Source organism: Macaca nemestrina, chromosome 2 (assembly GCF_043159975.1).
Source record: "Macaca nemestrina isolate mMacNem1 chromosome 2, mMacNem.hap1, whole genome shotgun sequence".
NCBI lineage: Eukaryota > Metazoa > Chordata > Mammalia > Primates > Cercopithecidae > Macaca > Macaca nemestrina.
Genome location: NC_092126.1, coordinates 122,399,843 through 122,413,715, shown reverse-complemented (window position 1 = coordinate 122,413,715; position 13,873 = coordinate 122,399,843). Strand labels below are relative to the sequence as shown.

Genomic DNA, 13,873 nt, shown 5'->3' with positions numbered 1-13,873 from the left:
TATTCTGGTTATCAATTCTTCCACTCTTTTTTCAAGATTTTTAGTTTCTTTGCGCTGGGTACGTAATTCCTCCTTTAGCTCTGCAAAGTTTGATGGACTGAAGCCTTCTTCTCTCATCTCGTCAAAGTCATTCTCTGTCCAGCTTTGATCCATTGCTGGTGATGAGCTGCGTTCCTTTGGAGGGGGAGATGCGCTCTTATTTTTTGAATTTCCAGCTTCTCTGCCCTGCTTTTTCCCCATCTTTGTGGTTTTATCTGCCTCTGGTCTTTGATGATGGTGACGTACTGATGGGGTTTTGGTGTGGGTGTCCTTCCTCTTTGTCAGTTTTCCTTCTAACAGTCAGGACCCTCAGCTGTAGGTCTGTTGGAGATTGCTTGAGGTTCACTCCAGACCCTGTTTGCCTGGGTGTCAGCAGCAGAGGCTGCAGAAGATAAAATACTGCTGAACAGCGAGTGTACCTGATTCTTGCTTTGGAAGCTTCCTCTCAGGGGTGTACTCCACCTTGTGAGGTGTGGGGTGTCGGTCTGCCCCTAGTGGAGGATGTCTCCCAGTTAGGCTACTCAGGGGTCAGGGACCCACTTGAGCAGGCCGTCTGTCCGTTCTCAGATCTCAACCTCCGTGTTGGGAGATCCACTGCTCTCTTCAAAGCTGTCAGACAGAGTCACTTGTGTCTGCAAAGGTTTCTGCTGCTTTTAGTTGTTGTTGTTGTTGTTGTTGTTGTTTAGCTGTGCCCTGTCCCCAGAGGTGGAGTCTACAGAGACTGGCAGGCCTCCTTGAACTGCTGTGAGCTCCACCCAGTTCGAGCTTCCCAGGGCTTTGTTTACCTACTTAAGCCTCAGCAATGGCGGGCGCCCCTCCCCCAGCCTCACTGCTGCCTTGCGGTTAGATCGCAGACTGCTGTGCTAGCAATGAGGAAGGCTCCATGGGCGTGGGACCCTCCCGATCAGGTGGGATATGATCTCCTGGTGTGCCCGTTTACTTAAAGCGCAGTATTGTGGGGGGAGTTACCCGATTTTCCAGGTGTTGTGTGTCTCAGTTCCCCTGGCTAGGAAAAGGGATTCCCTCCCCCCTTGCGCTTCCCAGGTGAGGCGATACCTCGCCCTGTTCAGCTCTTGCTGGTCGGGCTGCAACAGCTGACCAGCACCGATTGTCCGGCACTCCCCAGTGAGATGAACCCAGTACCTCAGTTGATAATGCAGAAATCACCTGTCTTCTGTGTGGCTTGCGCTGGGAGCTGGAGACTGGAGCTGTTCCTATTCGGCCATCTTGCTCCGCCCCCTCCTCTAGTTTCTTCTTTATACTTTTCTGTATTTTAAAAAATTCTAAGACTTGCTATAAAATTAATATATATTTCTCTGTTTAATATCAATATTTGTAATTAAAATATGTAATAAGAAGGAAATCCAGAATTATTAACAAAGTAAAGTCTATGTATAGTTAAATATTAAACAACTTTTTAGTTTATGGTTTAATAGGGAAATATATAATATATGGTTATCTACACTATGTCAGTATGAATTTTGAGATATTTTAATTGAACTGAATTTTCAGATACTTTTTCACTACTGGTGAACTCGAGGCTATAATAATCAATACACTCCACCAACCCCCAAGACACTCTTTCTGTGACATCACCCAGTTTTTACTTTCAGCACAGCATTTATCGTTACCTGATATTTTCTTATTTACTTGATTGCTTCCTTCTTGCTGTCTCCCCCACTAAAATGTAAGCCTGAGAACTGCAGGGTCCTATTTATTGTTGTATTCCTGGCACCTAGCTCAATGCCTAGCCCTTACCAGGAGCTCAGTAAATATTTGTTGATTAAGTGTTTAAATGAATGAATGAAATAATAGCCGAATAATTTGAGCAGATTAGGGTATTTAGCATTAAATCATCATCATTATCATCAGAGCTACCATTTAGTAGTTGTTACTGTGTTCTAAGCACTGAACCCTTTACATAGTTTATACATTTAATCCTCTCTCACACCATCTTATGTAGATACCATCATAATCACCCTTTTTATGATTGACACATAATAATTGTACATATTTATGGGGTACAACATGATATTTCAATGCATGTACACACTGTGTAATGATCAAATCAGAGAAGTTAACATATCTATCATCTTAAGCATTTATTGTTTCTTGGTGATGAGAACATTTGAAACCTTTCTTCTAGCTGTTTTGAAATATACAATAGATTATTGTTAACTCTACTCAATAATCGCCATTTTGTAGGTGAGGGAACTGAGGCTTGCAAAGATCAAGTAGTGAGCAGTGGGCCTAGGATGTGACCAGGCAGGCTGGTTTCAGAGGTGCATTTTTAACTGCTGACTCCCTTTAAGCAATTTCTCATGACCATAGTAGTTTTAAGCATCATCTTCCTGGGAAGCTTTCTTCTCTTCTTCTTCTCTTGCCCTATTTCCAAGCCCAAATGCTGGAAATTATCTACCACAGCTTGTCAATAAGCTGTGCTAGTTATTCAAAATGGAAAGTTTTCTTGAAATGATAAACTTGTTTCCCTAAAAAAAAAAGTTTCTTTGCTCATTAAGAGTAAAGAAAAAAAGGAGGCTAATTCTGACTTTTTAATAAATTAAGAGTTTATGAAGAAAAGCAATATCCTGTGCTTTATTACTTTTTATCTCGTCTAAATATCCTAACTTTACACACAAATGATATTTATACACTGTCTAAGGTCCTACTCCAGTTCAGAGGAGAAAGAGATCTAATTTTAGTTTTTAATATTATTTGATTACCTTTCAAAAAGTGTCTTAAACTTTTTATTAATGAGGTAAGGCTAAGTTCTGGTTTTAATTATTTGCAAAAGTTGAAGACATTTTAATTGCCTAGGGCCCTTCCTGCTGTAGTCATTTGCCTATTTGCTTTCCTTTTCATTGTGCTTCCTGGGTTTACAGAATGACAGTCCTCCAACAGGTCTAAGAAAGTTTTCAATTAAAATACTTTGCATTAGGCATGCACTCTCAAATGAGCCACAGTTCCCCTACATTCTGCATGTGCCTGTTTGCCATGTGTGTGTTACCTGCCTGGCACTGAAGCCACTTCAGTTTGCCCTGCTCCCTTTTCCCTGCCCTCCCCGGTCCCCACAGCCCTATTTTTTTCCCTCTGAAAATGGATATTATGGTATTGTGTTCTGTGTTGGATTCCTCATAAACCCTTTTAGTCCTTATCACATGCACTTAATTATCATATTTGTGCAGTTTTGATACTTATGTATACAATCATTAATAAACCCAGTTTTTCAGATAACAAAACAAACATTTTTAGTTAGATAGCTTTACAAAATTGCATAGAAAATAAGTGGAAGAATTGGAAAATATGGAAAGAATCTGCTTCAACGTCCTCCTGATCCACAGAGGGCATCATCATATGTAATTAAACACACACACACACACACACACACACACACACACACACACAGAGGCATTGGGGTGCTTGGCTTCTGAGCTCCTGCTCGGAGCATGGACAGATCTCTAAACATTGGAGCCTCAGTTTCTTCTTCTGTAGACATGGAATCATAATACTGCACAGGTGACTGGAAATTGCAGAGAGATTGAGCATGTATCCTGATATCCATCATCCTTTAAGTCTCAAGTTGAACGATATTTCTCTGACCCCAAAGAATAGATACAAAGCTCCTGTTAAACACACTTAGAACCTTTCGGACTGTTCCTTCATAACTCTTATCACAGTTATAATCATATAGTTGTTTATAAATTACTTGCTTTAGCATCCATCTGCCCCGTGAGACTGTGAGCTCTTTGAAGGAGGTGACTGTGTCCACCTTACTCCCTGCCTTACATAGTACTAGGGCAATACATGCCCAATTAAGTGCCTGGTCACTGCTCAAAGTGTGGCTAAAGCAAGGAATAAATGACTGAGAACAGACTTGGTAAACTGTTAAATACTATCCATGATGGAAGGTGTTAATAGCATATTTACTAGGTATTAATAACATATTACTCCCTACTGGGCACTGCATTTAACATGTTACATGCATTGATTCATGTGCTGTAACAAAAATGCCATGACTTCAGTACTATGATTATCCCAATCTTACGGATGAAGAGGTGAGGCTTAGAAAGGTAAGTACCTTGTCTAAAATAATACTGCTGTACAAGATCAGCCTTTTTTGTATTTGTTATGTTCTTAATAAAAATTCACATATACTACTACAATGAAAAGTAATCCAATTCAAAGTCTGGACTTTTGGTACCAGCTTTAATTCTGATTTGATTGTTAGGTAATAGATGTAAGTCTTGAGCATGACCCCTCAGTGATTAGAGATGAAAATTCAGCAGGTTTTTCTGGTTAAGCTTTGAAAATCGTGCAAATTTAAATGACTATAATAATTAGAACATTGTATCTTGAGACAAAAATGAATGTTTATTTTTCTAAAAGACAATTAGAGAGTAGACCCTCAGGTTTTACAATCTAACTACAAAGGCATGTACCCCTCAGTAAAATAGGAAAATAATTAGTGGTAACATCTCTGACCTACACTAAGTTCATTTTCCACAAACTCAAGGAAATGAAACGCCTAGAGCATGACTTTAATTTAATCTTGATTTTTAACCTTATATTATGCATATTGATATCAGCTCTTAAAAGAGTTCCTTTTAGAATTCAAAAGCATGCGTTTGTAGTTTTCTTTTATTAAGATTTTTCTCATTATGGAAACTTTGTCTCTTCTACTTTTTATTTTAGAAACCAAAGTTCTAAATTACTTTTCTTAGTGGGTGTTAATTAGGACCTGATTATGGTAGATGCGTAGCACAATACATGTTTATAGAGATAATTGTGACAATTAATATGATTATACACAGATTTATTAAAGTGAAGCAGGATTTAAGAATTGGTGTGTTCATTATAATAACAAGTTTAACAATATCTATTAAAGAGATGCTAAATAGTGGAATATTGGTATACTTTGTTTTGTGAAAAATAAAGTGTACCAAATGTGCAAAATTTTTAAAAATAAACGTTAATTTAAATATACTGTGGTAGATTCCTCTTTAAAGAAATTCTGTGGTAGATAGGATTATGAAATATAGAATGTCTGTTTTCTCTGATTTGGGAATGATAGCATATCAGGTGTGGGTGTATCTTTAATAGACACTGGGTGTCCACTAGTAAGCAAGAGATTCCTCTAAGAAATTTGAAGTATTTAGTTTTAATTTTGTTAATAACTATGAACTGGTTAATATGTTCATTTGGTCAAATTTTAGTTGGAACTGTGTCAGTATGATTTCTAAAATACTCCCTCCCCACAAAAGTTACTTTTAATTTTTAATTTTCCATAATTTGGTGAGATTTATCCATTGTCTACAATAGGCTAAGCTGGGTTCAGCTGATGGAGGTACATACTGTGCCAAATTAATGGTCTTTCTACAAAAGAACTTACATTGGTTGAGGGGAAACTTGCTTATAGCTAAAGAATATGAAAAAACATCAGGAAATTGTTCTTGTAAAATATTTGAACAGAAAAATGGCCCTTAGCTGAACATTGAACTCCCAGGATTGGAAGAGGGAAGAAAGGCCGTGTGCTGGTACAGAACTCCCTCCCAGGCCCCCACCATGTCCCATAGAGCCCTTCATTACTCTCCACAGCCATTTTTCTCTGAGAAAATCAACGTTTGAGAACCAAATGAATAGTCTAGAATTTGTTCTACTCAGTCACAAAAGGCACAAATATTGACTGTAATATATTTTTCCAATTGGTCTGGAATGTGAGTGTCATTTCTTCCTATTGTCAATCGTGAGAGACTGTTTTGTTGACTCCAATTAAATATAAATGGCTGGTTAAAAAAAATACATATGCACACATAGCCAAGTCTATTTGGTCACTAGGAAATTTCATGTGTAATCCAAATAGCATCTGATTGCAGTGCCATAGCACTGCTACTGTTGAGAGCGTCATCATTTATAAGAACATCAATGTTTTGTTCATTGTTATCCCTTCTCTCTCATCCCTCACATCCTGGAGTTGCCCAGACCTGCCCAGACTTCCTTTTTGATGCACACATAAAACCCCCAGGTAGATTTCTCTTAAAATGAACTTCAAACCATAGTTAGACATATTTGAATCATTTAATCCAACTTCCCTTCTGACTCATTTCATTTAATGAATCATTCATTTTGCTCAGCAAGGAACTATTATGTGCCTATTCTGTGTCAAGCACTGGGCTAGGTGCTGGCAGTTCAGGGTGACAAAAGCAGGCCACTGAGTTTATATCTACTGAAGCACACATTAATTAGAGAATCCCATGGACATGTGTAAAAGTTCAATTCTGACAAGTTCTATGAGGGAAAATTTATGAAAGAACTTATATTGGAGGAACTTACCCTAATCAGAAAGGTCTGCAAAGACTTGTCTGAGGAAATGATATGTGAGCTGAGGTATAAAGGTCAAGAGGGAAAGGAAAAGCCTTCTCGCCATGAACAGCATACACAAACACTCTGGTAGGCAGGAAGAACTGAGAAGGCCCGTCTACCAAGAGAGCAAAAAATGAGAGGTGTAAGATAGACATGTCAGAACATGCAGGGTTTTGCGGGCAATGTTAAGAGCCTTCGTCTTACTCCTGAGAGCAGCAGGGAAGCCATTGAAGAACTTTAAGTGAAGGAAAGGAAATGACTTATTTAGATTTCTGTTTGTATAAAACCTCTCTGGCTGCATTTTGGAAGAGGGATGGCATGGGGCACCAGAGTGGACACAGTAAGTCACGTGAGAGGCTTTGTCATCATCCAGGAGGAGGAGGATGGTTTGCTTGGATGTCAGTGCTGGTGGAGGAGCTGGAAGGAAGCGGACATGGATTGGATATGGAGAGATCAGGGGAAGGTGTCAAGCATGACACCTAGGTTCTGACTTTTCAAACCGGATGGATTGTGGTACCATTCATTAGACCATGTTTCCAGTTTGAAGTGCCTTTCAGCCACTGAAGAGGAACTGGTAAAGAGGCTGCTGGATATAAGGAGTGGAGCTCAGAAGAGAGGATGAGGCTGAGAGATATAAATTAGGGAGTCACCTGATGTCTGAATCTGCCTTACAGCATCCAGAATAGCTATCCAGACTTCCTTTAAGTCTCAAGTTGAACGATATTTCTCTGACCCCAAAGACTAGATACAAAGCTCCTGTTAAACACACTTAGAACCTTTCAGACAGTTCCTTCATAACTCTTATCACAGCTATAATCATATAGTTGTTTATAAATTACTTGCTTTAACATCCATCTGCCCTGTTAGACTGCCTGCCTGACAGCGTCCAGAATAGCTATCCAGACTTCTGCTTCAACACTTACCTGACAACATCTAGGACAGCTATCCAGACTTCTGCTTCAATACCTGCCTAAATGCATCCAGAATAGCTCTCCAGACTTCTACTTGCGCACCTGCCTGACAGCAGCCAGCATAACTATCCAGACTTCTACTTGAATGCCTGCTTGAAAACATCCAGAACAGCTATCCAGACTTCTGCTTGAACATCTGCCTGACAACATCCAGAATAGCTATCCAGACTTCTTCTTGAGCACCTGCCTGACAGCATCCCATACAGCTATCCGGACTTCTGCTTGTACACCTGCCTGACAGCAAATTTGGCATAGCTATCCAGACTTCTGCTTGAGCACCTACCTGACAGCATCCAGAGTAGCTATCCAGACTTCTTCTTGAGCACCTGCCTGACAGCATCCCGTACAGCTATCCAGACTTCTGCTTGTACACCTGCCTGACAGCATCTAGCATAGCTATCCAGACTTCCGTTTGAGTACCCACTTTACGCCATCCAGCATAACTATCCAGACTTCTGCTCAAGCACCTGCCTTACAGCATCCAGAATAGCTATCCAGAATTCTGCTCAAATGCCTTCAAAATGACAGAAAATTTATCACCTCAACAACCAGACGTGTTTAGAGAAAGATGACCCTTGTGTTGGACTAAAAGCTTCCTGAAGTAAATTCTTCTCATTAGTTCTGATTCTGCCCTTTAGACAAATGGAATTTCTCTCCTACCTAATAGGGCTTCCAGAATTTCAAGAAAAATAACGTGGTTTATACTTCCTCACCACTTCAACATCTACCTCATGTCTCCTGTTCAGCAAAAATTGTTTCAGTTCACTTCAGCGATCTAGCCCCTGCCTATATCTTCAGATTTATCTATTACAAACACAAAAACAGACCCAAAACAGACCCATACATATACACACTACTTCCACTCAGACCTAAATATCTAGATCTTGCTGAGTATAGTGTATTTTCACAAACCCATGTGTCTTTTTTTAACACTGATGCATAGAAGTGGTTTTTAATCCCCCCACATGTAAAATTATAGCTCTACAGCAGAGGCTAATGAGACCAACTAGCTAGCTAGAGGAATTTTTGCAGGGAGTAGGTCAGACAGGACGTGGCCAGTAGCTTATATATGTCCGGGACCGGTGGGCAAATGTGGACTTACTTGGGACCATCATTGTAATATTCAAGTTGGTCCTGTCTTACAGGTGGGTCACAGCAGAAAGCTTTCTAGGTAATGGACAGAGTTTTGAGTTAAAGGCCATCACCCTCACCTGCCCTGTTAGTCAGAGGAGGCTAATTGCAGTCACAAAGAACCCCTCAGTTGTAGTCCAATCAGGAGTTCCTTGGGAAGCCTTTTATGTGGTCATTCAGGGACCTGCATCTAGTGGCTTCCCTGGAGCCCTTAAAGTCCTCTACAAGATCTTCTGCATCTTGTCAGGAGGCGAGGGAATAGAGAGCATGGGGGATTCCACTGGGAGTTTTGGGGGCCAGGAAATGGCTGAAACTTCTCACAGTTCATTAGCCAGAATTCAGTCCCATGGGGCCGGGTGCAGTGGCTCACACCTGTAATCCCAACACTTTGGGAAGCCGAGGCAGGTGGATAACTTGAGGTCAAGAGTTCGAGACCAGCCTGGCCAACAGGGTGAAACCCCATCCTACTAAAAATACAAAAATTAGCTGGGCATGGTGGTGTGTGCCTGTAGTCCCAGCTACTCGGGAGGCTGAGGCATGAGAATCGCTTGAACCCAGGAGGTGGCGGTTGCAGTGAGCCATGAACATGCCACTGCACTCCAGCCTGTGTGACAGAGCAAGACTCTGTCTCAAAAAAAAAAAATTGGTATTCAGTCATGCGGCCTGTATAACTGCAGGGAATGCTCAGAAATGTAATTTAGCTGTGTGTGCAGAAAGGAAAGCAGCAGGATAAATGTGAGCACACCTGCCCTATCCTAAAGGTGACATTGTTTTGCTCTCTTTCTCCCTAAAACCTTCAGGGATTCCTTGTTGCCTACCAAATTTAGAATAGGGTCTTCACGTTTTAAGGCTCTTTTCAGTATGACCCTAGCCTCTCCTTCCAGCGAAACCAGCCACTTCCTGACCCCCAGATACACCCTGCCCTTCCCTTCTTCCATGCCTTTACTCCGGTACTTTCTTCTGCCTAGGGCATCCTACATCTCTTATTCTTGAAATTGTATCCATCATTCTGGGTCCATGAAGAGGTCACGTATTCTTCATTCCCACTGGTCTGCCTTACGTTGGTGACCTGTTTACTGGTCTTGTCCCCCTCTCCAGGCTCCATTTTGTGTCACGGACAGCCTCTAGGAAATGCCTGAGAGAGTACTCAGTTAAATATTTGTTAGGTTGAGTTGAATAATTTTATTTAAATTATTTCCTTAAAGAGAAAATAAGATGTATTTTTAAGTAGCTTTTCCCTTTTTTTTTTAAAGAAAAACTTTTTGGCAGTGGTTCTAAATTGATGGTGAGTATAAAAATTACTTGGGGGAACTTATTAAAAGTACTGTGATACCGCCAAGATTCTAATTCTATACATCTTGTATCTCTGATGTTGGGCCCTAGTATCTGTGCTTTTAATAAGTGCTGAGGGGGGAGGGGAGAGGGGAGATTTGGATCCTATGGCACCTGGACTGGATTTTCAGAAAGATTGCAGTGTGATGTTTGTCATTACACCCATTAATGGACTGTTATTACCTTCTTTTAACAAAACAGATCAGTTCATTAACAGAGGAACAGGTAGTACACGGAACAGTAAAAATCAAGATGTTTGTCATATCGCCTTTGGATCCAAAGTTCTTGGGCCACCTCCACTCTCTGGCAGAAGGAGTAACATGAGGATATCCAGTGAGGTAGGAGCAAGGTTTGGAGAGCTTATCTATGCGTGAGTGACCTGGTAAGGGAAGAGTGTCTTTCCCTTGTAGAGGGAGGGAGGGAGAGACAGACAGACAGACAGACAGACAGACAGACAGACACTACATGCCAAAAGTAGAAGGCTTGAATAAATTTGGAACAGAAATTCTGGATTTTAAAAGACTTCAAAGTGTTTCCTTTTTGTCGTGTCAACATAATTAACATTTTCAAGTATTCTTTTCATTAAATATGTTCCCAAAATTTAAAGGCAAATATAAGTGAGCACATTTTGCTGTCTCTTTCAGAGGAGTTGGATCATAACCAGACACCTTACGATGAACAGATTCTCAAATGTTAGGTTTTTTATTTTTAATTTCCTCCGAATTTCTGACATACGCAGTGATTTTTAATTCGACTTCTACCTACTGAAGATGGAGTGTAGCAAATAGGCAAATTTTAATTTATGTGTCTAGGAGACTTGCATGTCTTCTATTTTATCTCATTATTTTCCTCCTTCCATTTCTAATTTCCTATAATAATTTCCCTTTCCCTCACATCTTAACCTCTTTTCCTCTAGTTTTTTTCTCACTCTTCGTTGGTCCAAATATTATGTTTTCTATATAGCTTCTACAGAAAACAAATGTAGTTGCTGTATTTTAAAATTAGCAGATTAATTCCTTATCTTTACAGACATTGAGATCCGTTGGGTCCAAAAATAACCGATCATGCCAGCCGTCCACTGTAGAGAAGCGTGTTAATGGTACAGAAATGTCAGCCTTGCTGATACCTGAGTCTGAGGAGCAAGGAAATAAAGAAAATATTCACCACATAAAGCAGACTGTACCTATTCATGGTAAGAAAGAATCATGCATAAAGATTGATAGCTAGTGAAAATAGTGAGAAATGTTCTTGTTAAGATAAATCAGCAGTTATATTCAAGTCTAGTTCTTAAGTCTAGAGAATTGTCATTTAACAATGAAAAGGGTGGTGGATTTTGAAATATATTTGAAATTCTTATATTAGCTTCTGAAATCTATCATTCTGTTTTCTCCATTATTTCAAATTGCTATAATACCCTGTATTTTATTTTATGATAACTGATGCAGAAATAAAATAGCATTCCATTATCACTATATTTTGGAAATGCCATGTGCATTTTAAGTGTTGTTAGCTTGATATTATCTTTTAATTAATCTCTTCCATTTGTAAGGTACTCTTTCTTTTCTCTCACTGATACAACAAAAATAAAATAAACCCTGTAAGTGAAAAAGGATTTTTGTCCCATTTTACAGATAGAGATTTAAAGTCAAGCAAAGAGGTAAAGTGATTTGCAGTTTGTAACCTTTAGAAAGAATTTAGACCAGAACCCAAGACTTAGAATTCCGTGTCACTTTTTCTACCCTTACTGATCTGACTTTAGTGAGAGTTGAAAAGGGAGGACATTTAAGTTCATTTTATATTATTTACAAATTAATGATCACTGTCACAGAAAATTTCCCTCGTGGAGTATGAAACTGAGATAAGAAAATGGATAAATAGATATCCAGTCCTAGCTGCCTGTCAGTGAGTCCTTGATCAAGTTTCTTAAATGCTGTGAACCTCAGTTTTCTCCTCTGTAAAATGGGAATGGCATTACTACTGGCACTAATACTAATAATAAACAACAGGTGCCTCAAAGGGTCATTGTGAGGATTCAGGGGAAAAACCTGTTAAGTGCATAATATTGCACCAAGAAATTAAGCATTCAGGAAATATTAAATGCTGTTATGATAATTATTATTGCAAAATTAAATAATGCTTAAAAATTCTTCGGCTTGACCTCAGTTCTCCAGAGCTCTTTTGGAAGCTGCTCTCTAAGCTCTTGTTGAAAGTATAGTTATCTATGCTTCCTCTTTTAAAGGAAGAAGTAATTTTTCTGTGTTGGCTGTCAATTTCATTTTTTAATGTTTTTAAATATACCATGTTGTATGATTAACATTAGTCAAATTACTTTAGCCCTCTATAAGGTTGTATTACCGGAACAAAGTGTACCGGTAATTTTGAAAGCCTCATAAGATCCCAATATTGGAATAGAAATAAATGCCTATGTTCTATGAAGTTGTGTTTTTGATGTATCTTCAGGTTATGTCAAAATTGTACATGAATATTCTCATTATAGCAATAATTATATTTACTGAGTTACTTCAAGCCATATAGCACTTTCTGTTCTGGCTTTTGTTCTTTGATATGAAAATGTAGCAGCCAATCTACCTATTATGCATCCACATCCCCCTCAAGAACCATCAGCAGATAAGAATAATAACAGAAGAAGATTACGGTTAAAAAGTACCAGCAGAGAAAGGACAGAGACACCCAGCGGTATGGCACTATTTCAATCCTATCTTATATCTGTATATTATTCAGGGCAATGGAATCTCTCTCTGCAGGTTGTAAATTTCAAAGAATTATGAACCAATCCATTTAAAATATAAATGTCTGTTCTACAAGGATTATGGAAATCAAATTTTCTGCAAAAGAATTGCTCTAGAGCCCTAATGGAGATTTGCTGGATTAAATAGACGGTACCACAGAAATAAAGGAATTCCTATTTTTACTCTCAAAGACTGAATAAACTTAAATGATTGTTTTTGAAAAAAAATGGCCCAAATGTGATACAAATTCCCACTAGCAGACTTTACTAAATTGGAACTTTATTATAATTTTTATGTTTCATTTGTGTCTTTTTAAATTGGGCCCTTTTCAGATTGTTTATATTTGCTGTCTCTCCCGTTGGATTCTTCACCATATGTTAAAGGTTAAACTCTTTGCAACTGGTAAAGCATTAGACAAATAAGTGGCCATTATAGTTATTCCCTTAAATATTGGATTTGAGGCATGTATATATAGATAAGTGTACACATATATCAGTCTATCCTGAATCCCACCCAGTGTATCATGTATACATCTGTTAGCATAATTTCTCAAAAATGTAAGATTCCGGGGTTGGCTGAAATTTAGCCTGCTAGGTTTCATGCTTTTTATAAAAGAGTAGATAGAAAAATTAATTTTGCAATAATGACTTTAGATCCTTTTTCTTAACATACTGATGAAAAAAGCTTGGCCAAAAAGAGTCCCATTTAGTAAGAATGATAATTTAAAGAAAACTCACTTCATTTCTTGTGGAACCCAAGGAAAATAATATAAGATCCTTTAAACATTTTATGGGTTTTGGCATTCTTTTTATCACATATTGTAAAACTTAAATCTAAAATATCCCTGTAAAAGTATCAAAGAATTTTAAGGTGAATCTCTATAAAAATGCAACTTAAAACAGTCTACTGGGAAAAAAAAACTGCATGTAATTCATATTGTTACCTCTAATTTGCTTTTAAATGATAAAATAGTAAAGTATACCAAAGTAAACCAGTCTTCTAAAATTACTTTTTATAAATTTCAAAAAAAGTAACAGATGGAAAATACTTATCTCAATAAAGGCAACTCTTCAGGAAATAACACGAATGAAGTTAAAGCAGCAACTGTCCTCCCCACTGTGTCCCAACAAGAAGCAGGGCTGTTGAACTCCAGCACGCTAGGACCCCAGTCTCCTGATCAATCAGGTTGGCATCTTTATTACACCATATCTGTTAATAATGAATAAAAGGTAAATATGGCAAATATTTCAAATCCCATCATTTTGAAAAGTGGTGATGCAGCCAATTTGC

At 38.6% G+C, this 13,873-nt stretch overlaps 1 protein-coding gene across 11 annotated transcripts in view; it reads left to right on the top strand.

Moving 5' to 3' along the window:
• The window catches only part of CFAP20DC (CFAP20 domain containing), a 297,123-nt gene that overhangs the window by 178,130 nt on the left and 105,120 nt on the right, over nucleotides 1–13,873 (top strand). For 10 of the 11 annotated variants that reach the window (XR_011620118.1, XM_011743543.3, XM_011743563.3 and 7 more), the window contains 4 exons: nucleotides 10,035–10,171; nucleotides 10,863–11,025; nucleotides 12,411–12,530; nucleotides 13,646–13,768. Coding sequence is in view for 10 of the 11 variants with exons in the window: in XM_011743543.3 (XP_011741845.2) it covers nucleotides 10,035–10,171; nucleotides 10,863–11,025; nucleotides 12,411–12,530; nucleotides 13,646–13,768 (543 nt within the window). In the remaining variant the exon portion in view is untranslated. Of the gene's footprint in view, nucleotides 1–7,384; nucleotides 7,972–10,034; nucleotides 10,172–10,862; nucleotides 11,026–12,410; nucleotides 12,531–13,645; nucleotides 13,769–13,873 lie in introns of those variants that run through there. The other variant, XM_024793263.2, reaches the window with a different exon arrangement.